Source organism: Manihot esculenta, chromosome 11 (genome assembly GCF_001659605.2).
Source record: "Manihot esculenta cultivar AM560-2 chromosome 11, M.esculenta_v8, whole genome shotgun sequence".
NCBI lineage: Eukaryota > Viridiplantae > Streptophyta > Magnoliopsida > Malpighiales > Euphorbiaceae > Manihot > Manihot esculenta.
The window spans coordinates 2,628,679-2,655,474 of NC_035171.2; the positions used below are offsets into that span (position 1 = coordinate 2,628,679).

Consider the following 26,796-nt stretch of genomic DNA (forward strand, 5'->3'; position numbering starts at 1 on the left):
GCATCACAGTTTGCACCATTAGTACAGTACTGAAATTGAAGAGCTTTTTTATTATTTTTTAGAAAACTAGCTTTGAAATCGAAAATACTCGCACGCGAGTGCTCAGCAATCGGCAATGGTGATGGTTTGGGCTTCGGTTTGTGTTTTCACATGAAACCACAAGGAGAGAGAGAGTCTTGTGCGTTGTATGTCACCATCTGGTTGTGCATCTTGATTTTTAATTATGAAGGACAGCTACATGTTTCAGGATTATCTATAATAGATTTTTCCTTTTATATCAACGGCTATGGACCATATTTTCAATATTATCAGAGTCAATTCAATTATTTAGAAACTAGTAATGAAAAAACCATGATAGATTTTGAAAGCAAACTATTCAAGAGTAGATATTAAAAAAAAAGGAACTATTCAGGAATCATACTGTGATGTTGGAATTTCAGCAAAAGGCCAAATGCAAAGATTACTCTTGATCATGCATATTGAGGACTAACTACCTTCCAATGGAAAAACCTAGGGGAAGCGATGAGAGAGAAAGATTCAATGCACAATGGCTACAATTCTCTTCAACAAGAAGACCCCAAAGAAGCACAGGCAGTCAAAAAATTTCCTGCGACTGTTGGTTATCACATATACTACAAAAGGGTCCATCCTTCAATACAGTTTACCAAACAGGCATTATTCTTGGCTTGAGTATAACCTTGACTTGCCATTTTTCTGCCTGTACATGATTTATAGACAATGAAGTTAGTCATAGGCGATATCTAACTTAATGTTGAATAAGAAATGCACATTTGATAAGACTAGCAAACCAACCAAAATGCATCCTTCTTTTCTTGTGCTAATAGCTCTTCAAAGGAAATATCAGCAACTTCAGTATCTTTGTTCTCAATCAGCTCACCGGACTTGGCTTTCAACTCCAAGCAGGCACTGATTTCAAGCATCTGTAATAGAGAAGGTCAAAGTAGTAAGAACCTCTTATCAAAAGAGAAGGATTTAATTTTTTATTGTTTTGCTGAGAGGAGCTGAGGAATAAAAGATGTAATAATAACAAAATGTGTGTCTTATCAGTAACAAAGACAAATTCTACTCGTGCAAACGTTTGAGTGGAGTACCTAGAAGAATAGAGAGGAAATTAAAAAGCATAATGCTGAATCATTGCCTGTATATTCTATAAGATCCTTTACCTTGTATCAGATCTTTGCAAATTGTACTCTCATCAGAAATAAAAGTGCATCACATCAATCCAGGGAATGTTGTTAAATTTACTAAAAAGACTCTGTTTTTGAGACTTAATTTGCAAAAGTCCAATGACTACATAAACATAGAAAATATGGCATAACTTGTCCGTTTCACTACATCACATTTGTTTGGCATGAACAATGATCACATTTTCACCTATTGCAGGGGAAAGTAGAAGAGGCAAAATTATTAATTTGCATGGTCTGCATCGCCAGAAACTATGAACAACAGCTTAAATGCCAAAACATTCCATATTACAGTCTTTCTTTCACTGTGCCAATAAAAAGGTTTTGAATTTTACCTTTTTGTATGCTGGTGATAGTTTAAGTTGTTGTTGAAGCCAATTATAAACAAACTTGTCCTCTTCTAATCTCTTCTGTTCAAGCTCCAGCTTGTAAATCTGGGGGAAAGGAGAAAATACAAATTAGTGCAAAGAAATTGACATTATTTGCTTTGTTAATCAAGCCAACTACAATTAGATTAGTAATTAGTCACCTGTTGACGAAGGCGATCAATTGAAGACCTGTCTGCCTTGAATAGAAGAGCCTTTGTTATTGTGAACTTCCGTTTGATCACCTCAGACCTAGATAAAAGTTAGATGAATATCATACTGCAATTATATATGTGGAAACAATGAAGTACGACTGCTATTTTAGGAAATAGATATAAATGAAATATATATTATGTAAATCCTAATGAACAGAGATGGCTTAGAGGAGAAAAGGGTGTGGTGCACAGAGATGGCTTTTTAGTCAATCCTAATGAACTTAGGCAAAAGTTATGAACTTATCAGGGTAGTGCCAAGGCATTCATTATTAATGAGTTGTGTCAACTCAAAACCAGAAAGATGTATCTCAGTCACAAGGTAAACAAGACAACTAGCACAACAAAAGACAGTAAAACAAGAAAATACAAAAGCTAGAGCGCAAACTTGGCCTCCAGAGAATAATCTAACATACTTGTGCTGCAAATCATTTTTGGCTTCAATCAAGCAATTAGCAAATTCTCCAACCTGCATCACAAGACAAAGCAGATATTACACATCAGGCAATTCTGCATTTAAGTTTTTATTTATCCAACCATCCAAAATGCATGTTTTCAAGCTTGAAATTAAATAGTCATGAATTTGATCTATCAATTGAACCACACCTTCAGTAATATAGAACTAAACCAAAGCTTAGGCCTCTACCTAAATGTTTAAAACCCATCATCTTGCTAATTCCATGTCTATCATGAGAATTGGTAATAGTAGTAAGATTGGAGTGTAGGAACCCTTATTATAAAACCTCACCTACATTTAAGCTCAAAAACCTGGGTCATTGAACAATGCCATCTACCATGGAAAACTACAAGTTTTGGATTTTATTTAAGTTACTTTAAGAGAACTGTGCAAAGAACCCAGGAAGTAGGAAAAGAAACTAACAGACTACAGTTCTGGGTAAATGCACGCCACGGTTACAGGAGAAGCAATGATGTGACCCCGAAGAAAATGAAGAGATCTCCTGACAGCCAAATACAAAGTCAGCACATGATTGGCAAGCCAATCAGCCACCTTCTCTTTTCTATACATGTGAGAAATCTCAACAAGCAGCTACTCATGATCGACAAAGTTATGGCATTTTAAAATAAAGAAACCAAAAAGTATGAACATTAGAAACACTGTAACTGAGACATTGGATCACCAACTTGCAAACACCTCTACTGTCACTTGATGAAAACCTTGTTTACAAGCCAAACCAAGACCCATACACTGTGCCAGAAATTCCAATACTATTGGCTTAACAAAAAAAGCAAAATCAATAATCTGGACTCTCCGTTGCCTGAATTACCCTTTAGCTGCATAATTAGAGTTCTTTTAACCAACTTGAGGGGAAGACCAACCAATTAACTCTACCCTGAAACAAGGGTCACAGTCCTCCCTCAACTCCAAGCATTAAAAACAACAGGGATGGAGCAGTTACTTTTCTGGTCTTTCTTCCAGGCATAATGCTGAGTTGCTGACAGCTTAAACAATAGGGATGTTGTCCAAACTAAAGCAGCCAACTTTCTATGGAAAAAAAATTTTTTCCAAGGGAATGAATTTGAAGAGTCTGCTCCAGAAAGACATATTACTATGGGGAAATACTCATCTGTCTCATCATAACAGAAGAAAATAGCGCATAAGCCATAACTAGTTTAAAATCCAATTCCCGGTTGGGAGCACCTTCTGTGTGTAATTTTGTGCAGTAAGCCAGTAACCGGGAATCCTATTACACCAAAGTTAAACTTCTTTAACTTTCAAATTTTCTTTGTTAATCCCCCATGATCCACACAATCCTTTGTGCCACAGATTTACGAAAATAAGCTGCTTGTAACTTGGACAATCTGTGACTTTTATCATCACATAACACATGCAATTGAAAATTTCTTCCGTTTGATCATCTTATCTGAATCATTTCATGAAACAGCCATTTCCTAATCCGCATGATGGATCAAAAGATTCAAAATCTACCTTGCTTGTTCCCATTCACAATCTACCATTTACTTGTTTGCTCAATGACTTGATTAAAAAAAATTTATACCTTGCTTTCTAATTACAAAAATTGATTTTTTTTATTATAGACGAAGTGTAAAATGAAAACCTGAGCCAATGTCAATCCTTTGCTTTCATTGCACTTAACAAGCTGATCATACTGCTGCTTGATCTTCCTTTGCGTGGCGCTACTCGTTGAGGTAAAAGGATATAAGCAAACTAACTCCGGCTTGACCTGCCCCGACCCCGAGTCGGAACCCGAACCCCCATTTTCTTCACTCTTGGAATCCATTTTCTTCTTCTTCGCTCTCTTCTTCTTCTTTTTCACTTTCTGGGAATCACCTACTGACCCGTCTCTCTCATCACCATGACCCGAACTCGTTTTATCCTGATAATTTCCAAACAGAGCAGCCCATTTGGTAGAATCAGACGGCAAGATATCGAGAAGAAGCGAACGAGACAAAGGGATCGAGTCATTTTCACGGGTTTTGCGAGTTTCATCAATTAATTTGGACAAAGAACGGTTTATAGCCAAAGTGCCAGCATTGTGGTTCTGTTCCTCTCGCTTTGGCCTGCTGAAATTTTTATAGAGAAAGAAGAGAGAAAGAACGCAGGACAAAGAAAAGGCAAAGAAGAAGAGGAAGAAGAATAAGAGGTGAGAGAACATGGGTTGGTGTCTGTTCAGAGAATAGAATGAAAAGAAATGAAATTTAGAGATCAGATTAGATATATGTGAACAAGTTAAAGCTACAATAGCCGCCATGGAAACGCGTCATGAAGAGAGAGAGAGAGGCACTCGTGGGTTCATAAGAGTGGCTTCTGCTTCTTAGTATTCTCGTCTTGTGCTTTGGAGATTGAAAGCTCTGTTTATATCTACACACTAGAGAGAGAGTTTTTTGGGCCGTTGATTATTCTTCTGATGAGATGATTGATAATCAGCCTTTTGAAATTAAGTTTGGAATATTAGAAAAGTGATTATTAAAATAATATTTTAAGATTATGATGTTAGTTAAAAATTAAGGATGTAATATTTTATAAATTATAAATTAATTATTTTAAATAATATTTTTTTATTTGTTGAAAATTTTAACTACTAATTGAAAGTGAGAGACAAATATAAGTTGATCATATATGAATATGACTTTAATAATATCAAATTAAATATTTTATATTTTGATTTCTACATAATTAAAGTGTATACATGAAAATAAATTTAGTACTTTTTAAATAAAATGAATTCTGAATTTAAATTTTAGTATCTAATCTTAACATACGCGATTTATATTAGAATGGACATTCCATCCACTTATTTAAAAACGAATCAAACTGAATAAATTAAAAATTAAAATTTTATTATTTATATAAGTCAAATTAAATCGATTTTAATTTGAAATTAAATTAATTTTAATTTAAAATTAAATCAAATTGAACTGATATGATTCAATTCGATTTCATCTGTTTAAAATTTTAATAATTTTTTTATTTTTTATTTTTAATATTTTAAAATTTAATTAAAATATTTTAATTTTAATATAATCTAATATCTCCATATTATTAAAAATAATATATTATTATCACTATTCAGTTTTTTCGATTTTTTCTAATAAAATCAAACTAAACTAAAATAACTGAAATTTTTAAAATTAAAAATCAAACTGAACTAAAATATATAAAAATCGATTAAAATTTTCAAATTAATTCAATTCAATCATTTTTTTCGATTTGAACCAAATACTGCTCGCTCCTACTCTGTGCTACACATCCTTCATCCTTAAATTTCTAAATAGGAGCTAATTGCTTCATGCTTTAAATAAATTAAAAATTACTTAAAATAAAAAATAAAATAAAATTTTTTAATATGTAACTATATGTTTCTATTTAATTTATTTTACAATAGCATGAAAATAAAAGAAAATTATAAAAAAGGCAAGTCAGAAAATGTGAATACCCATATCATAATATTTATCATAACTCAGTCACACAAATGATAAGCTTGGATGATTGCCTCAAAACTCCATTAAACTTTCCTACAAGATCAAAGCAATGAAGCAATTGCTTGCCAGGAATTTACATGCAAACATAAGATTACAGGCAACCAAAAGCTAGGAAATTTACACATAGAATCAAAATTAACTTCGCCTTGACGTGCTTCTGCCAAATTACTATATGTGCAACAATCATTTTCACAATCTGAGGGCTTTTGACCAGAAGGTGTGCTGTATAATTGTACAACTTCACCCTGTAAAAGCCGAATAAATGGCGGTGGAACTGGTGGTGTTGGATATGATATTTGGCTTAATTTACCAAGAAAAATGAAATAGTAATATATTGAAATTGCTATCTCCATATAGTACATCATCAGCTGCAAATGGCCTCCACGGCTAGTTTCTTCATGACACCTGGGCACGGATCTCCTCCAAACATTTCAGGTGCTACAGTAACTGAGCACCAGTTCTGCCCAACGCATAGCTGCAAGAACAAAGCCATACATCAGTGATTATAAACGATGAAAAAACAGGCAAAGCAAAGAATAACATACCCTGTTAAAAGCATCATAAGAGTGAAAGGCATGGCAGCTTCCTTCATGATAGCTTCCACAAGCTCCTTCTGGTGTTCCAAAGCTAGCAAACTTAATTGATGAGATTTTCTGCCCAGGGCCACATGCCAAGTGAGCTTTAGGCCTCAGAGGCTTGTTAACTTTACCAGAAGCTTGCATCATGTAATTCATTAAAGTAGGTTGCCACTCATAAATATCAGCACATATACTGTCTACTTCTCTTCTAACCAGAGAAATCCCATTTGGGTCTCCACCCCATTCTTCAAACACAACCAACAAGTTCCCTGTTGGGTTCAGCCATGAACGAGGGACGTGGTACCTGAGACATCATAAATCTTTGGTTGGTTTTTAAGGATCCATACATGTGTACAAAACATACCAACAGGAAGAGTTAACTTTTGCTTTACCATCTCTGTGAAGCCTCCCCACAATTACTTAAGCATTTATTCTGATTAAATGTTCCTGCATAATTACAGAAACCACAAGTACCAGATGCTTTATATGCAGGCCAGTATCTTCCAACACTCTGTCCATTTATCCATACTTGACCTTTACTCATGCTGCCCATATCTAAAGCCACTGGAGAATTTCCAGCTGGAGCATTGAATGTGGTCTGGAAATGTGAGACAAGAATGTTAGTTCTAGACCCATCAGCCCCAGAATCTGCTGGTAAAAAATGTGCATGGAACCATGCTCTATTTGCTGATCAAACATTTATATCCATCACTTAAGAAAACAAGCTTTCCTTTAAAATTATACTTGTTGATGCAATACCAAGCAACACATTTTTTATACCTGTTAGCTAAGTATCTTTAAATTTAATTTTTAAATACTCACTTTGTACCACATAAGTGCCTGTCTTTGGGACACAATAGACCCTTGAGCCCACTCAACTGATGAACTCCCACTGAGTGAATGAAGGCTCAATGCTTCTCCCTTCAGACCAATCTGATTGGCAGCAAGTGAATGAGTCTTCTGTGCGTCAGTATAGAAAGAGGATATATAACAGATGTTTAAAGACAAACCTTGTAGGACCACTTTTGCCGTGACAGGTCTCTCCTTCCTTCATTTAGGCCATTCAATGTCACTGGGCCAAGGATACCAGCATTCCATGTCTCAAAGTGTGGACCAACATTCTGCACCAAAATCAAGAACCAACAAAAGAAAGGTAGTTTCAGATTCAGATATCAAAGGCACAGCTTCTAGAGCATAAATTTGCTAGCACATTCATGAGCGAGTAAGAGAGAGAGCCAACCGGGAGGCCAACAGCAATACTAAGAAGAGAAATTTTGTTGATACCAGCTCTCATCTTGACACCTTGACTAAATGTCAACTTTGGAAATTCTAAACTTCCATATGCAGTTCCTGTTCAAGATTATTAAAATCAATGCTACAAGTGAGAGGAAATATAGTCATCAAACTATAAACAACACATTGCAACTTGTAAGCCCACAAAGTTATTTAGATAGTGTCAGCAAGCAAAACCAAGGAATGTTGGTCTATAAACCAAGGAACACGTCCCACTTTAGACAAAGGCTTATTGGATACTGATACAACCTAACGCTTCAAAAGTTTATTTCTTTTAGAGTAGCATGGCTACACATTAACAAAACTTTTCTCTCACATTTTCATGTTCCTATAAGAAAAAATTCCAACAACAGTTATTTATGTGACCAATGCAAGCTTTTCCTTTTTTATATTTATGACAAAAAGAAGCTGAATAATACAAGCCAGAGAATGCACATCCCACCTGACAATTGACCATTGATGAAAACATGCAGAGCATGGCCAGCTGATCGAACGTTAAGAACAGGATACTTTCCGCTCTTCAGAAAGCCTTCCCTGGGATCAATATTAACACTGCAGTTGGCAAAAGAAAAGGAGAGAAAGGTGAGAATCCAATTAGTAGATAAAGGCTACAAAATGATAGCGACTTTAAAAACTGAAAAGCTAACTGAAAAACAAAAGAAGATCTAGCTTATAATACTCACTCTGTCATGTACCACAAATAGTCCGAGGCATCTCTGGTTGTATTTATCTGCTCCTTCAGCCCAACCATTGTGAAGGTACTGTCACTATCTGAATCTGTCTCTTCACTATATGCCTGCCAAGACAATCCTCCATGTATAGGAACAGGAGTCATCTTCATTCGTGCGCTTTGTGCACCAATCTGTGTGAGGACTTTGGTTGAGCAAAACCAAAGAAATAATCAAAGTTTTAACTAAAAGCTTCTAAGATTTTATAAGAAATTCTGACCCTTGCAGTGTTGTAAACAGTGTTCTTGCAGTCTGGAAGAATGCTGATAGACCAAGGAGGCAAGTTGTAATGCATATTTCCAAAAGCCACTTTTGAAATTGATCTTTGATTGTAATTTGCAAGAAATGCAGCACAAGCTCCAGTCTTTGATTTAAATACATGAGCCTACACATAAAGCAATGGGTAAAATTTAGTCACAGCCCTTGGAAATATAGGAATCCTTCATTATCACATAAGAAGGTATATTTGACCTCTTGATAATTTCCAAGTGGCATCACAGTTGGATTCCCAGATACTAAAGCAGGTTCACACAGTTTAATTGCTCTATGCAAATCCTTTAAATGGCCCCATTTAGGCTGCCTCAGTAGTCCTACATTAGAAAAACATTCCAGGCTTTCAGAATAATGCAACTATAGTAAATTAGAGATATTAAAGAGGAAAAAAGTTGAAATTTTTTAAAAGAAATTTTTAAAAGCTTTTTTAATAGCAGAAACATTTTACTAATAAAAGAAATCACATGAACACAGTATCTTTCCTTATCCTTAATAACCACAAATTTATTGTGACCAGGAAAGGACCAACCATACACATTTATATGCTAGTGTACAAGTTTTTCTCCAACTGTTTTTGAGCCATCAAAATCTCAACAGAAGGAGATAATGACATATGCGACCAAAGTTTTTCAAGAACATGACAAAAAGCACAGCCATAAATTCACTGGTTACACATATTATGTCTCAACAAAGAGGACACAGCCATTTTTAACCAGAAACAAGAACATTAGTTACTAAGCTGTCCCTTGCTTCATGCTGAACAGCAGTAAGTGCTGGCAGCACTAAATCCACTTACTGCTTTAAAAGACAGCAATCTGGGTGTTGCACCCCAGCTTTAAAAGACATGGGAAATAATTATTAGTTTCTGCTTAAAACTAAGCAAACCAGTAATGGATAAACATCAACAAAAACACCACCTTAAAATATCAAATTTTGGTGCATACCATATTCATCAATTGGAGCATCGTAATCATAACTTGTGGCAATGAAAGGACCACCAGCAGTTCTCCCAAAATTTGTTCCCCCGTGATACTAAACCAGAAAAAGAAAAAAAAAGCATATAAAGTATGGCATAACTATACCATAAAGCAACTCGCTTGGTAAATTCCAGAAACTGTTAAATTACCATATAGTAATTTATGAATGATCCTCCCTTCTGTATAAACCTTGCAACTGAGAAAGCCAAGTCTTCAGCTGGTCTGTAAGGAACTGGACTACCAAATTCTGTATACCTGTAGACGAAATGGACAATATAAAAAGGTAATCAGCTGATATACCACTGTATGCTATGAACTTGTGATTCTTGTATCAATGACTGACATATGGGAAGTGATGCCATTGCAAGGAGCAAGCAACTTACCAGCCAGTCCAGGCTTCAGTCCATATCTTGGGCTTGTAGGGCTTGTTTGGAGTGAAATAGTCGCAATAGAAACCATTGCAGGTATTAATCTATTGTGATAACATGTAAAATAAAATGTTAAGAGCGACACTCAATGCACAAGTTGAAAGAACAAATCACTTGGTAGAATAACCCAACGATAAGACCATATGATTCACAAAGACAAAAAGTGGAACTGCAATAATTGGACTAAAAATACTTTTTTTTTTTCTTATGCCGCCACAAAAAGAAAAAGTGCAAGTATTATTATAAACACCCACTAACTCTGGGAGTTGAAATGGGTGGTGATCATTATTAACAAGGAGACGAGATTATCAGTACTTTCCTTACAGAAATCCTCAAAGGACAAAAAAGATTCAAAAAGACAAACTGCAACAGAAAACACTGAGATGTTTCAAAGCTGAGCGATGTGCTATACGGAACAATAATGCTTTTCACCCATGACCAACAAAAAGGGTCTGTTAACTAGCAAACGTACCAAGATAATACGAGGACCACACAGAATTAGATACGGAACATGATGAGAAAAAGGTAAAAAGATGATGCTAAAAGGCAAAATATGATCAGCCGTTAACTTACAACAGGATCAGGGGCATCATCTTGCTTGCACATGACCCAAGGGACGCCAGTGCCAAGATCTACTGCCATCTTTGCTGCCCATTTAGAGTAAGCTTGACCAGATGCACCAAGTTCATATTCCATGGGTCCATATTCATTCTCAATCTGTCCAAGACATTGAAAGGAAAAAAGGAAGAAACTGTATCCCATCAAAGGGATGAAAAGATCAGGAAAAAAAGATATGTGCGCTTTATATAAACAGTACCTGGGATAAAATTATTGGACCACCTTGAGACTCAAATAATCTTTCTGCTTTCATCATGTTGACAATCTTTGTGGTGAATTTTTGCATTTGGAACTTAATTTGAGAAAATTGAAAATCAAAAGTTTAATAAAATAGATGAAGCAAGTTAATAGGATAAGGGAAATACATAGAAGAGAAGAAAAGCATACATGCAAAATGAATCATCAAATGTGCTCACCTTGAAAGGGCCATTATCTGTTCTAAATGTGATGCCTGGAATGTACTTGAGCCAAACAGGGAAACCCCTGAAAATTAGAATTTAGAACAGAATATTTAGCTAAAATTCACCAAACTTCATAGCCAATTAAGCTTTTCTTTCTGCTTACAGAAAGTGAATATTCTGCACGTTTTAAGTTTTTGTGTATTACCCAAAGTTCCACTCAGCACAGACATAAGGTCCAATCCTGAGATGAACATAAAGACCTGCTTGCTTCACCAGCTTGATAAACTTGACCAAATCATAGTTCCCCTCGAAATAATACTGTAACAGTGAATCAGATAGAGAAATTAGAAGCATTTTTTCCTGTGAGGGAAAAAATTTGTAAAAAGAAAAAAGAAACGTAAGATAAATCGTTAAATTATGTTTACTTTTCCAGGTGAAGGTTCATGGCCATTCCAAAAAACATAAGTCTCAATCACATCCAATCCTCCTTCCTTTGCCTTCTGTATAAGATCTGGCCACATCTGACATATCCACAGCAGAAAAACCAATGGATTAAAGGCCAAAATATATAAGCAAATTAAAAGTTATCCATTTGAGATGAGCTTTGAAAATAGTAGGAGGCAGAAGGGAAAAAAAATGAAAAAATGAAGCAAACAATGAAGCAAATATGGAAAAATACCTCAGGGGAGCTTCTTGGGTAGTGAATGGATCCAGAAATGAGGATCCTTCTCTGGCCATTAATGGTGATAGCCTTTGAGTCATATGACACAGAGGAACTAACAGAACAAACCCATAAACTCAACAACAAAATAACTACGAACACATTATTGCATACTGCAAACTTCTTCATGGGCATGATCATGAGCTCAAGAATAATGACCCTCCCCTCAAAAGCAATGCCCTTTTTCTTCCCCTTCTCTTATTATTACTCTCTAAGCACATAAAGAATAAAAAAGAGAGAGATAAAGAAAGAAAACAGATGGTTATGTCTTGGTTTGTCTCAAGAACCTTTCTTTCTTGACTGAGAAGGAAAATGCAAGAAAGGGAGCGAAAATGAAAGAATTAAACTTGTTCTTGTGATTATGTTCAGTAACAGGTGTGTGGCAGTGTGAGTATGGATGAGACCATGTGAATGGCTAATGGCAAAAAGTGAAGGTGCTTTACAGCTGCTTTTAAACACTCAGCTCTGAAGGGTTCGACAGAGAAATTAGGACCTGGCTTGGCTTGGCTTGGCTTTGCTCGCTCACTCTGAAGCAGAGGGAGCTGAGCTTCATCCAATGAACTTTCAGTTTTCCATTCGAATTTTCTTTCACTTTCCATAAAAAACTATTATATTAGTATTTATAAAAATAAAATAAAATAAAAGTGTTAAGATTAAAGGTGTGTTTGGCTTGGTTGTATAAAATGAGGTTTTTCTTTGGGGTCTTAAAACGCAAAGATTTGATTTAAACAATCCCAATACGGTCGATTCTTTTGTTGTTAGTTCTTACTTCTTACGTTATTAATGTCCGTAATCCACATGCCATGCCCACGCGCTAATGCAGCGAGTGACGATTAAAAAAATATATAACGGCATTATTTGATTAAAAACTATACATTTATTTTATAATATAAAGAAATTAAAGCTTAATAATTTTTATATACCATAGGATAAATAAATAAATAAATAGTTACCTATGGAGATTGATAATTAATATCAAAGTGTGGATTGCAAACTAGGACTTGAAGGTCAACTATGTTAGAGGAATCAAGACATTAAAATAACTAATTAACAACGTGAAACTGTAACCCGGCATGATTGCTTCTAATTTTTAATTAATTGTTTATAAATTATGATTTAAATTAAATCTAATCTTAATTTGTTTATATAATTGAAATGTTGAACATAACAAGAAAATATTCGTAAAATTCCTACAATGAATGTAACTATCAATAATAAATTTTGTAAACTAATTTAAAATAATAAAGGATGTTGATATTTTTTTTTTTTTGAAATGGTACGTCTTTATAATTTTTATAAGTAACAACATATTAAATATAAAATTATTTTTTAATTAAAATACATATTTACACTTTAATTGATTTTATTAATAGAGCAAAATTCATTTCGATATAAATTGAATATATCGAGTATGAGTATGATCTTAAAAAATTAGGGTACGTGATCGATTTTATAGATTGATTTTTTTCTTGAAATATTCTCAAAATCATAAATATATATGCAAAATATTAAATTAATGTAACACGTGATAAATAACAGTTAACTCTCTCTATATTTATTAGTCAACTATCAACTATAATAAATCTTCAAATATATTTAAAAAAATATTTATATTCAATATAATGAAATCTAATAAAAAAATATTAAAACGATAAAGATATATCTTGAAAATGTATGGTCATGTATGTAATTTTATTAAATACACAAAATATATGGTAGACTTGTTACGAGTTCCGACGATATTACGTCTACTTGAATTATAGCGTTGGTAGCGATCCGATTTTTTGATCGTTACATATATATTAACCTTCAATTTGTATTTAGTGTTTTTTATTTAGAATAATTCACGTTCTTCCACTTTACATGGAAGCAATACGACTTCAAGTTCGATTTCAATTAAAAATTTGGAAACTTGAAGCTTGACTTACCCGAGTTTTATTTATTTTCTATTTTAAAAATGAAAAATTTTGAGCAACCCGTATCATATGGTCAATGAAGTCTTGCCAATTAATTATAAATAAGCTTTACCGAGATCTAAAGCAAATTATGTAAATATTTATAATTCTGCAAATTGTGCCAATTATAATTTTAACTTGTCATCTACTTGTTTTGTATCTTTTATTTAAAATGGATACCTCCATTAATTGCTTTTACATTATTATTTACTAATTATGATTTTATATGGTAAATTTTATTTTGATGGGAAACATAGTCTATGACTAAACATAGATCGATGCTCTACTATTGGTTGTTGAATTAATGATCCAATGTTAGATGGAAGCCTCTATCAAGTGGTGGCCCCACTTTATCATCACCACCGGCATTAATTGATTTTTTTCACTTAACACTTGATCCATAGCCAGCTCATATCTTTCTTCCCAACTATAATAGCACACTTGATTATTATCCAATATTTTATTTTAATTTATAAACTGTTTTTTCAACATTAATTCAATTATTGATTTGCTTTCAATTGAATTTTATAATTATATTAAATTATTTTTTAATATATAAACTTTTTTTTAAAAATTACTGTAAGTAGATGAGGCTATGCCTTGCAATTATTAAATCAAAGGTCATTATCATTTCAAATCAATTTTCATTTACTTTGCTAAGCTGTCTTTGAAAATTCTCTCACTCTCTAAGTATATATACATATATGGTTTTAATAATTAATGTTCTTCAAACTGTGACCATGTTTAAATGGATGTACAACAACTCATGGTGATGGTCTCTGCCTGCATGCCCTAATCTCACCTTATTGAAATTATGATTTTTCATTGTAATTTCAATTTCAACTTCAACTTGATGGAAAATATGAAAGCATCACCCATTTTCTTCTAAAAAGCATTTATAACTCTAAATTGCTTGATATACAGATATATATATTTTTTTTTAAATGTGTTTTAGTATTTTATTCTGGTATCAACAACCGATGATATGAAATTCCAAAAAAAAGGCTTTTGTATGTATGAAAAAAGTTTGGTTAAAATGATTCACGCCTCTCTATTATATTCATTTTTTTCTTATTATTTAATAACGCATAACCGCTATTCTACTATAATACCATATATTTCTATTATATAGAACCGTACGTACGGACGTACTTGACTTTTCTCCATCATTGTGTAACTATTTAATTTCCTTGTGAGACTCGTACTGATAGAATTGCGGTATAGTTGGATCTATTTCCCTATTTCCCATCAAGTTAGATGAGCTGAGTTTTCCTATGATGAGTTTGAGGCTCGGTCAGTTCGGCCTGCTCGATTGTGAGCTACGTTTCTTGCTAACGAGTTAACTTACATAATAAATTCTGATAAGTTTTGAACTCAACTCTTTTGTAATGACTCGACTACAGTTTGAATGCGAATAATCTAACGGTAATCAATAACTAATTAAGAAGATAAGATAACTAATTAAGAAGATAAGAGTTTAATGGTTAAACAGTTTTAAAGAATTATGAAAAATATTAAAATGAGAATGATATTTTTCTGAGATCACCTTTTTTAAAATAAAAAATTCTTACGGCACTGGCATATATTTTTATAGATAAATAGAAATTCATTATCTAAAATCATGATAAATTTTATAAATAAATTCTATATGTCGGGTATATATATTCAGATGCGATGCGAGTAAATTAATATCTTACAACCTGATGGGATGTTATCTGCTGGCAAATGGGTCACTCACTCATTCTTTGGGGCTGGGAATCCTGAAACTCCATTGGTCTGTCAATTACATTTTCCCAGCTATGTTGTGTCGTTATCTTCATTATTGATTTGGGGGCAGTGGCAATGTTGTTTTCAATTGCAGCTGGTTGCATGTATTGCCTTTTCAATTTTTTGACCTAATCCTCCTTATTGGATTTGCCCTTCTAAATAGGACCCACTTCCATACAATCCCAAATTTTACTAGGGTAAACTATAATTTAATTTCTATAATTTAATAAAATATACATATCTCCAAAAATTAATTAGTTAATCTTATCCTTTTAAAAAATAATAATTTAGTCCTTATTGTAAAAATATAATTAAATTACCGCTATTATATTAATTTTAAAAAATTAATTCATAGTGAGATTTATTTATAATTATATTGAAATGATTTATTAAAGATAAAGTATTTATAATAAATATTTATTTTATTTTATAAATATCAAACTTTAAATTTTATATAAATAAAAAAATCGATATTGATATATTAATATATTTATTTAAATAAAAATAGGAGGGTAATATGATGATACACTGTGGATGAGCATGCCACACAAACCATTTGGCTAGCCATGGTGTCCCTTGTCACTATATTTGCGGTCGATTTGGTGGGTCCAATAAGACTAATCCAGTGAAAAAGGTCTGGGCCCTAAAAGAGAAGAGAATGTGTGGGTTAGCTATTCCGTCAACTTGTGCATTTAGCATCATCTGATCAGCATTTTAAGCTGTAGGTCCATTTGATCATGGAATGCGCTTCCACTCTCCGAAAGTAGGGAGTTTAGTATTTGATTTAAATTGAAAAAGTTAGATTGAATTAAATTAATTTAAAAATTCAGTTAAATTTTGTATTATCTCGGTTTGATTCGATTTTTAATTTTAAAAATTTCAATTATTTAGATTCGGTTTGATTTTGATAAAAAAATCAAAAAAATCAAATTGAACCAATTATCAATAATAAATGTTATTTTCAATAATATAAAGAAATTAAATTATATTAAAATTAAAATATTTTAATTAAATTTTAAAATACTACAAATAAAATGTAAAAAATAAAAAATTTATTAAAAATCGAAACCGATCAAATCGGACCAAATCGGACCGAATCAGACCGATTTGATTCGATTCGATTTCTGATCAAAATCAATTCGGTTTGATTTTTATAAATATTAAAATTTTAATTTTTAATTTATTTAGTTTGATTTGATTCAAAATTGAACGGACCGAATGCGAACCCTAGGTGAAAAAAAAAAACAAGTGATTCATTAAATTCATTGGCCATTTCATTAGATATAAAATGGTTAGTCCTTGTGGTTGGTTAAGTTTCCATTAACCAGTAGATTAGACATTCGAGTCCACCCTACATATAAAATGGTTCAACTACTAACTAATTCGTCCTACTTGGTTACAACTCTTAATGTCTCCTCTAAGTTGTTGCGATGGGGCCAAACCCATGTTCTAAACACGGTGCCATTATAGCCACCATGGGCTCAACCACTCCTACCCCACAATTTTCTCTACTCTACTTCCACGGCGATATAAAATTAAAGAAAATATTTATTTAAATTAAATTTATATTATAGAGTTAATATAATTTTTTTTATATTTATATTACCGGTTATTTAAATCTAGTATAAATAATAATTGCTCTTGAATTAAATGCCATAGTCAGACACAGAGCTTCATCACTGTAGTGTACAGATTCTATGCTCCTTTAAAGCCAAGAGGGTCCAACCATTCCTGTTGCCCAAGCTATCATCTCCTGAAAAAGGCATAACTCTAGTTTTGTTTTCAGCAATTAAATCCATTTGTTTGTATTAGTCATTTGTGACCTCAAGTAATATTAGTGACACTTAAAAATTAATAAGATATTTATATTTATGAATTAAAATAATCACTACCACATTATTTATATGTAGTGAGAGTAAAATATACATATAATAACTTTAAATTCAATATAATTATACTAAATTAATTAAAATTAAATTTAACAAAAAATATAATTTTAATTTATTAAATTTCAATTCACCAAATTTTATTTAATTAGATCAATTAAAAGGCTAATTTTTTTATTTTTATAATGAAAAAAATGACTAAACACAGTAATAATATATTAAAAATAAAATCGTATCTAATCTATTCTCAAGTAAAAATTGAAATTTTGACGGGCCATTGTTTACGTCAGCTATAACTTTCTAGACTTGAAGTTAAATATTGTATTATATTAAAAATAAATTATATTTAACTTATTAAAAATTCAAGACGAGCTGCTGGATTCTTGTCAAGTTTAGTAAGTTGGGGCGGATTTGGCATCCACGGGTTCGGGTTTTTAGGTCAAAGTGTATGGGCCTAATTGTATTGGCCTAGAGGCTTTTTGTTTATATGAGCTTCGGCCTGGCTATAACTCTACAATATCTTGAAGTCTTTTATTCTCTCGGGAAAAAGGCCAAAAAAAAAAAAAAAACATTGAGAATGTAAGAACTCATTTGTAATTAATGAGATTATATAGGGACTAAATTGTAAACGAGGGAAGTAACGCGAAAAAAAGGGGACAGAGCAAGAGCAAGAGCAAGAGCCGAGAACGATAGGTTGGGGTGGTCTCGCTACCGTTTTACTAAAAGCCAAGCTCTGTGTTAAAAGTTAAAACCCTAAAAGCCCAGAAAAAGGAAGGAAACCCATTCCTTTTATCACCACAAATTTATCTGTGCTTGTGAGAATCCGCAGTGAGTAGCTCGCCCAATCGAAACCATGAGCCGATACGACAGCCGTTCGGGCGACCCCACTTCTTATCGTGACCGGAGAAGGTAACACCGTGCACCCATATTTGTGTCGGAATATGAATATAAAATCGATGAACTTTGTAGTGATTTCAATATTTCCGTAGCTCAATTGAATCATATGCCAGTGGTTTATTCAGTGAACCGAAAATGTGTCTGTGCTTTAGCAGTGGAATTTATCATCGCTGCTTTTATTTGTGTTGTTTTCAAGTTTTATACTTCAAGCATGTGATGATTTCTCCCCGGTTTTTGTTTGGTGACACATTTTCATATAAAGATGGTAAAGCCTCCTTTTATGAAAAAGTTTTAAGTTTCTTTTTACCACGGGGTTTGTGTTTCATTGGCCTTGTAGCCAGAAATAACTAATTTGAAATCTAATTCCAGTTTCATCCTAGTGAATTGGTGTCTGCCAGCAACCCGGATATAATAACCTTTTGCTTTCAACTTGTTCCTATTTATTCTTTTTTGTTTTGTTATGGACATGGACTATTTAGTGCCGGTGTGGGATTAGTTTGGTTTGATTGGTTATTCATTTCTATGATTTTTGTGTTTGCTTAGTGATTCAGGTTTTGGTGGGGCTTCGGGCTATGCTGGCTCGGGACGGTCCTCATCTGAGAGGAGGGACTACGGCCGTGCTGACTCGCCTAGGAAATCGGATTTGGATGGGTTGACTCCATTTGAGAAGAATTTCTACGTTGAGTCACCATCAGTGGAGGCAATGTCAGAGAGGGAGGTTGAGGAGTACAGACAACGGAGAGAAATTACTGTAGAGGGCCGTGATGTTCCAAAACCTGTCAAGCATTTTCGCGATGTGGGCTTTCCAGGTATTCAGCATAAAATTTCTGAAAGACCGTTATTTATTTATTTATTATCTTTTAGGTTAGGATTTTTTTTCTTTATATATATATATATATATATATATATATGTGCACATCATTTTAGGGGTTCAAAATGGTAGTTACTCTAGCAATTGGTCATATGAACATCTTTTTTCTCTTTTTGCAACTTGGGGTATGTGGGCCAAAACTACTATGGAGCTTGACAGCTTGTTTTATTTTATAATTCAGCTGGGATGAACTAGGTGATTATAGATGTAAATTGTTCAAATTCCTTAACTCATGAAAGGATAGAAAAAGAAGATAAAAAGATTCTATAATTTTAAATCATTATTTTGGGTAACAACAAGGGATGTTAATGAATGAATGGAGATGGAGGGATGAATGGACTTTGTTGGTGTGAGTTTTTAACTAGCGCTCTCCAAAGAAAGAAATAATGATGATATTATGTCATTAAATTCAAATGGGAGCAGAGTTGCTGATTAGGATAAATCTAACGTGCAACTTGAGATTTTCTTACCTTCTAATATGTCGTTATTGACACTGCTAAAAGTGGAAAATTTTCTTTTATTGTTCATATTTTCATAAGTACTAGCAGATTTATCGTATTTTTTTCTTTTTCCTTTTTTGGGTTATAGCAATGCATGGTGCATGGGATTATGGTCTATTGACCTGCCAAATATCGAGTCCCAAGCTAGGCATTTACCAGTATGAAAGGGAAAATATAAAGCAAGAATATAACTTCCCAGTTGTAGTTATAAAGTAGAAAAAATGGATGGATAATTACCTGGTAAACCCCAAATTAACAAGGATTCAATACATTATCAGTTTTAAGCAGGATCCTTATTTAAAAGATTCTTGTCTATCCCTTTGTAGATAGTCCCACTAAGCAATGGGTAATTCTTTGTCCAACTTCTTTGACATGAAAGAGTATAAACAAGGACAAGGAGTTTAAAGTTGTTCTTTGCTTCACACAACGAAAAGATAAAAAACTGGATGCTTCAAGACTTCTGAAGCAATATGTCTTCCCCTGACTTCTTCTTCACTGCTAAATAGTTTGGTGCTTGTATTTTTTATTTGAGGTTATCTGCTCTTTGCCAACTGTTAAACTTGTAGTTCTGTATCATCTGTGGACTGAAATCCACAAATGAGCACCATCTTAGCTGAAGCAATTAGGCCTATGATAAGTGGTGATAGAATGATCCCTGGTGGGGCATTCCGGTAGAGGTAGTTTCTCTTCTTCCTGTCTCAAGAATTCCAGTAAAGAAAGATTGTTAAACGGAAAATTAAGACAATGAAACCTAGCATGGACAGCCACTATTTACCTTGGCTTCTTTGCCTATAGGAGACATCAGCAATAACTTGGTCATCTTGTTCTTTATTTCGAATCAATTTACTGAGATTTGTTAAATGCCATACCACTGGAATTTTTCTGTTGCGATGTTTTTCTCAGATAGTTACTCATTAAAATGTTTCTACTTTTGCTCCAGATTATGTTCTGCAAGAAATAACAAAAGCTGGCTTCGTGGAACCTACACCTATTCAAGCTCAAGGGTGGCCAATGGCTTTGAAGGGTCGTGACCTTATTGGTATCGCTGAAACAGGATCTGGGAAAACTCTTGCCTATCTGTTGCCTGCCATAGTCCATGTCAATGCCCAGCCAATTTTAGGTAAGTGTAATTTGGTCATAGTTGAAACTTCCCTTTAATATTTTATAACCTTCTTATATTGTTTTGATCAATGGATGAGTATTTCAAATTTTATCCAGCACCTGGAGATGGTCCAATTGTATTAGTTTTAGCTCCTACACGTGAACTTGCTGTTCAGATACAACAAGAAGCTGCTAAATTTGGTGCATCATCAAGAATAAAAAATACATGCATATATGGTGGGGTTCCAAAGGGACCTCAGGTGCGCGATCTCCAGAAAGGTAGGTGGCAGCTAGGTTTGAGACGACATTGCTTCTATACTGTATTCTGACTTTCATGAACTGGCTATCCATTCATGGTAATTGATTTAAGATGATTTTGTTATTGTTTTAAACTCTAAAGTTAATCTGTTCTTGATGAGTTTAACAGCAATTGTTGTATTTCCCCTCCTCCCCACTCTTTTTGTAGGTGTTGAAATTGTTATTGCTACACCAGGAAGGTTGATTGATATGTTGGAATCACATCATACAAATTTGCGAAGGGTTACTTACTTGGTGTTGGATGAGGCAGATCGGATGCTAGACATGGGATTTGAGCCTCAGATACGAAAAATTGTTTCTCAGGTTTTTGTTTTTATGCTTCCCCCTTCTCCTGGTCAGGAAGTGTTTATCCTCATTTAGAAAAATATTATGTGCATATAGTTGTCTTATCATCCGATTATGGTACGCCTTTTATATACACTTTAATGTTTCTCTCCCACTTCCCTTTTACCTCTTCCTATCCCTGTTTCTTTAGTCATACTGTGCCATCAAGGTTTGATTTTTCAAAGTTGAACCATTGGCGGATGCCTTAGACAGTTTACTTCGAACAAGGGATAAAGTTCAAATTATCCCTAACCTTGTTTGTGATGTTCAATTAAAAGCCAGTTTGAACTTTATGGCTAAGTTAACTCTCTTAGTTTTTAGGTCATCCAAGTCCAATCTCTTTGTTTTTTTTTAAAAAAAAAGAATGGGGAAAAAAAATAAAGTTTCTAATCTTAAATAATAAAATATATCTTTATCTTTTCAAAATTCTAATTATTTAAAAAAAGGTGAAAAAAGGGATAGAAGGACCATTTTGTTTCTTTGAGATTGGTTCCACTTCAATTACCAAACTCGTAAGTCTTGAGGAGACTCGATTGAGATGCAAGCCTACCCAATGCTTCAGCCTTTTCTCCTCATCACCTACTTACATAGCCACATTTTAATGGCCCTTTATTCTTTCCTCCATCTTGACAAACCACTGTATGATTACTTGGCTCAAAGCATTGCTGAATTCCTCATTTTTATAGCCAATAAGCACCCTTTCTTGGGGTTTCATGTGGTAGGCTGGTGGCAATCCCTGCATCAACCATGAATACTTGCCTGATGCAAATATAGCAGACTAGTAGTGATGGATTGTTTGGCAAGTATTCAATTTGTTTGGGACTTGTGTTCTTTTAGATTTGATGATTTTTAGAACCCTTACTTGTTTGTTGATTTCCTATAGATAAATTTTTGTATTGTTATTTTCTGGGTTTATGTTCTTGATTTTCTTAAATATATACTTCCTCCGTCTATAATCTGTCTACTTTACTTTTTTACACATATTAAGATTTTTTTAATTAAATTTCTAATTATACCAATCTTAAAAGACATTAAATTTTATTAAATAGTAGGAGATATTTTGAATTAGAAAAACAACAATTAATGAGAGGTGGTTTTGGAAATAAAATAAAATTAAATACCCTTATAGTAGTCAATTTATATCTTAACCATAATGTAAAAGTGGAAAGATGGATAAAAATTATAGGACTGAGAGAGTATAATTTTATTTTTTTTGAGTAATTAGTATATAAAAAAGATATTTTATTATTTTAAAATAAACGATAGTATGCGGCATGTTAAGATGAGGTCCCATTGATCCTTTAGTGTAGATTATGCATCAAATCTTCTGCTTAAAAAATCAAAAGACATTTGTCTAAAAAAAAAAAATCTTAAGGCATTATTTACCTAGCATAAATGGGTTGGATTTTTTTCATTGGAGAAATCGTTGAGCGTATTAATAATTATTGAAATTCACGTTAACATATTTAATTAAAAATTTGAGTTATAATCTATGTTTAAAATAAAAAATTATAAGACTTAAATGCATATTTTATTAAAAGTAAAATGATAGAAAAGAGCATGGGGAAGCAAAGTGAGGAGTAGTAGAAAATGGAGAACCTTTGCGTGTTTGTCTCATTAGTTATGTAGGAGTTTAAAAAATTACTTAAATACCCCTAACATTTTTGAAAATCTCGGGGGTGGCCATGGCTCCCCTTGGCCCACTGCTAGGTATGCCTATGCTCACGAGAGGATCTTTGTTTTGTGAACTCAAAATCGGCATTAGTCTAGAATCTAGATACTTCTGATGTGTATTGCTGTAAAATGGTTGCTTACAATTAATTATAAAGCATGGCCCCAGCAAAAATGCAAAAGTAAAATAAGTATATGGTAGCAAGATTTACTCTATCTCTCTCTGTCTCTGTCTGTGTCTGGACTCATGAGTGCACATATTTACCATGTTACTTATAATTTTTTGTTACATGCAGATTCGCCCGGATCGTCAGACTTTGTACTGGAGTGCCACTTGGCCTAAAGAGGTTGAACAACTGGCAAGGCAATTTCTTTACAATCCGTACAAAGTAAGATTCTGGAAACAATTTGTGTACTTCCCATATGGTGGCATGTAGTCCTCTGCAATTAGTTTTAATTTCATGTTTTTTGTTCATGCAAGGCAACACTAACAGTGTTATTTAGGCGAGATGCGATATTAATGCTATGGCCTTAGCTGTGGGCAAGGCGAGGGTCTTTATGATGTGAGGCGCTATCGCCAATAAATACATATATGCTTCTAACATAAAAATATCATACTTTTTAATTACTAGGTAGTTTAATAAGTAAAAAATTGCTGCTGTTATAAAGAAACAAAGCTGCTGTCATAGTCCCATTGTGGGAAGGGAAGAAAAGCTTAGAATAAGAAAAGAAGAGACGTGAATAGAAGAAGAGAGAGAAATTTGAAAAAAGGGATCTGCTATTGTGATAGGTCCTGCAGAAAGAGAGAGAGAGGAATGAGGAGAAGGAGAAGAGGAGAGAACGCAGGAGAAGAGGAGAAAAAATGGATCTGCAGCTGTGTTGGGTCCAGATGGGAGAGAAGAGAGGAAGGAGGAGGAGAAGAGGAGAGACATACCTAGCTGGTGGTGTTGGGAGAACAAGGGAGAGGAAGAAAATAGTGTTTTGGCTGCTGCCTGCTTTTTGAAGGAGATGGAGAGGGGCTAGGTTTTCTCCTTGCCGTTTAAAAGCAATTTTTTTAAACAAAATTACCATTATTTCAGTATTTCTTTCCCTCTGGATCCTCTAATCTGTCATCTTGGTGGTCCAAGGCGGCCACCTGTGTGCAGGGAGCCTTGCCTCAGTCAGGAGAGGCGATGGGGTCCTACCTTGCCTGTTGCCTTGTACAACACTGTGCTTATGCAAAAATACCAGTTACCCCTTATTTATGTTATATTATGTTATTTATTATTATTTTATTTTGACCTTCTTGGTTTTTCTAGTCTTCTTTTTGAATTGTCCTTAAGAAGTGTGATCTTCTCCGTATTTGATATTATTCTGAAGTGCCCTTGCTTATTTGGAGTTTAGCAAATTGTTCTCAATGGACAATTTTTTTTAATTGGTTTGTGTCCTTCAATATTGTGCAGGTAATAATAGGATCTGCAGATTTAAAAGCTAACCATGCAATACGCCAACACGTTGACATTGTTACTGAGAATCAGAAATATAATAAGTAGGATTTATTTTATGTTCTTGCAGTTACCATTTTTCAGTATTCCTTCACTGTTTTTTCATTATAAGTGATGAGTTTCTAGTTGCAGTAGTTTACATATCTTCTTTTGTATACCAGGCTGGTGAAGTTGCTGGAGGATATCATGGATGGCAGCCGTATTCTTATTTTTATGGACACCAAGAAGGGTTGTGACCAGATTACTCGGCAGCTGCGCATGGATGGTTGGCCTGCTCTCTCAATTCATGGAGACAAAAGTCAAGCAGAAAGGGATTGGGTCCTGTCAGAGTTCAAGGCTGGCAAAAGTCCCATAATGACTGCAACAGATGTTGCTGCCCGTGGACTAGGTAGATATTAGATACAGTTAATACATTATGAATGCTCTATAGTGCCCAATTCTTGATCTTAATTTTGGTCCCTAATTTGCAAGGCTTAACATAATTTGGTTGTCTGTAGTTTCTATGTTCAGTTGTATATCGTGCTCTTAGTAGCAATTACCATCTCAATCATGAAAAGCAATATAATCATCTTCATGGTGTTGCTGTTCTTTTGATGGATTTTCTGATCCTAATCTATTGGTGCATGGTGATGGTTCAGAAAGTGTAGTCAAACTCTTCTTTAACTCATCTTCTCCAAACTTGGTGGATTTATGGGCTTTGTTTCAGTTTTTTAGGCATGAGTAGTGACCTCACTTTGAGAGCTTTGTTTCAGTTTTTTAGGCATGAGTAGTCACCTCACTTTGAGGGAAAACTAGCTTGGGTTGTGATTGGAGCATTTCTGCCTCAATATCTGGATCCTTGTAATTTTTTATTTTTGGTGGCAGATGTGAAAGATGTAAAATATGTGATCAATTATGACTTTCCTGGATCCCTTGAGGATTATGTTCACCGAATTGGTCGAACTGGAAGGGCTGGGGCAAAAGGAACAGCCTACACTTTCTTCACAGCTGCGAATGCCAGATTTGCAAAGGAACTTATCACCATACTTGAGGAAGCTGGGCAGAAGGTCAGTCCAGAATTGGCTGCAATGGGTCGAGGTGCCCCCCCTCCACCATCAGGTTAGTTGACTGTGGTTCCATTGGAAACAAGTGAGCATGTGTTTTTCCATTTAATTGTTAAGGTCTCCTTAGAGGTCTACAGGGTTGGGTGAATGCAAGCAGTTGTTTAATTCTCTGTCAGTTTAGGCAACATATTTGTAGCATGTGTTGTTCTGAATTTGTACTACCCTTTGAAACTGAAATTCCTTGGTCCCAATGTGCTATTGAGAATGCAAGAGCCATTACAGCTGCTGGTCTAATTTACTACTGGCTTAATAGTTCAAATAAAATATTTAAAGACATTTTATGCTGCATCTTACAGTTATAGTTCAATGGATGGTGACTTTATGATTGCACCATCTTTCTCCCTTAGAGATAGACACTATTGTAGACTGATTAGGTAATCAAACAACCTGATTATAGCATGGTTTCTTCCTTTGGTCTGTGGTGTTGTGCATCCATTAAGCTTTTATTTGCTAAAGCCGTGTGTTGATTTTTTATATCTGTTGAATCAGGTCATGGGGGTTTCCGAGATCGTGGGAGGGGTTATGGTGGTGGCCGCTCCTGGAGCTGATTGACAGGCACATAACTCAATGTCAAGGGAAAACTTGTATGACTAGAGGATAGAGATCTAGATGTTCTGCAGATCTACATTGTCATATTTTATCCTTTTTTTTTTTATTGGTTTATCTGCCTAAAAATATAGGGCAATTAGCTCTGGAAGATAACTTCTTGAACTGTCATCAAATGATATTAAATGTGTACTATAGTGTTGAAGTTTCATGTTCTCTCATGAGCAGCCAGTACAGATACAGCAAAACAACAATTGAATTTCAGTCTTAAAATAAGAGGCAGTAATCAAATCCCCTCTCATTGTGTGCTCTTCAGGACATGCCTGAAATTGGACCTGGCTGCTGTTCTGGTTTTGCCGGTTTTGAGTATTAACTGGTGATTCTGGTTCAAAGGTTCACAGGACAATAAACCAGACTGCAGTGTCTCTATTCGTGCTTTGCTTCAATCTGATTTTATATTTAATTCAGTGGTTGATCATTTTGATAAAAAAATACGGTTCTGATCTTGAATGAGATCAATTAATCCAATTTGTCTGATTTTTATCTGATTTACGATGGGACAGAAAACTATTTGGTTTTGTTTCAGTTTTAAGTATGATTTAGATCATACA

The 26,796-nt window shown here is 34.0% G+C and overlaps 3 protein-coding genes across 3 annotated transcripts; 1 reads left to right on the forward strand and 2 right to left on the reverse strand.

Moving 5' to 3' along the window:
• Positions 1–359: 359 nt before the first annotated feature.
• LOC110626816 lies at positions 360–4,602 on the reverse strand. Its single transcript, XM_021772927.2, has 6 exons — positions 3,861–4,602; positions 2,199–2,251; positions 1,735–1,822; positions 1,541–1,639; positions 814–941; positions 360–718 (listed from the first exon to the last, which is right to left on the reverse strand). Exons 1-6 carry the CDS (start codon positions 4,512–4,514, stop codon positions 676–678), a joined length of 1,065 nt encoding a protein of 354 aa, XP_021628619.1. The 5' UTR covers positions 4,515–4,602; the 3' UTR covers positions 360–675.
• Positions 4,603–5,680: 1,078 nt separating this feature from the next.
• LOC110626399 (beta-galactosidase 1) lies at positions 5,681–12,194 on the reverse strand. The gene is made up of 19 exons (XM_021772255.2): positions 11,721–12,194; positions 11,467–11,562; positions 11,247–11,359; positions 11,057–11,123; positions 10,840–10,932; positions 10,596–10,739; positions 9,978–10,066; positions 9,744–9,849; positions 9,562–9,649; positions 8,816–8,934; positions 8,565–8,729; positions 8,300–8,478; positions 8,059–8,168; positions 7,564–7,673; positions 7,334–7,444; positions 7,146–7,256; positions 6,716–6,921; positions 6,291–6,627; positions 5,681–6,220 (listed from the first exon to the last, which is right to left on the reverse strand). Exons 1-19 carry the CDS (start codon positions 11,901–11,903, stop codon positions 6,110–6,112), a joined length of 2,538 nt encoding a protein of 845 aa, XP_021627947.1. The 5' UTR covers positions 11,904–12,194; the 3' UTR covers positions 5,681–6,109.
• Positions 12,195–17,905: 5,711 nt separating this feature from the next.
• On the forward strand, positions 17,906–26,467 carry LOC110626400 (DEAD-box ATP-dependent RNA helicase 20). Its single transcript, XM_021772256.2, has 10 exons — positions 17,906–18,279; positions 18,811–19,076; positions 20,579–20,758; positions 20,857–21,018; positions 21,206–21,360; positions 23,349–23,441; positions 24,495–24,580; positions 24,698–24,924; positions 25,401–25,634; positions 26,129–26,467. The coding sequence occupies exons 1-10, from the start codon at positions 18,224–18,226 to the stop codon at positions 26,185–26,187; spliced, it is 1,518 nt and encodes a 505-aa protein (XP_021627948.1). The 5' UTR covers positions 17,906–18,223; the 3' UTR covers positions 26,188–26,467.
• The last annotated feature ends 329 nt before the right edge of the window (positions 26,468–26,796 follow it).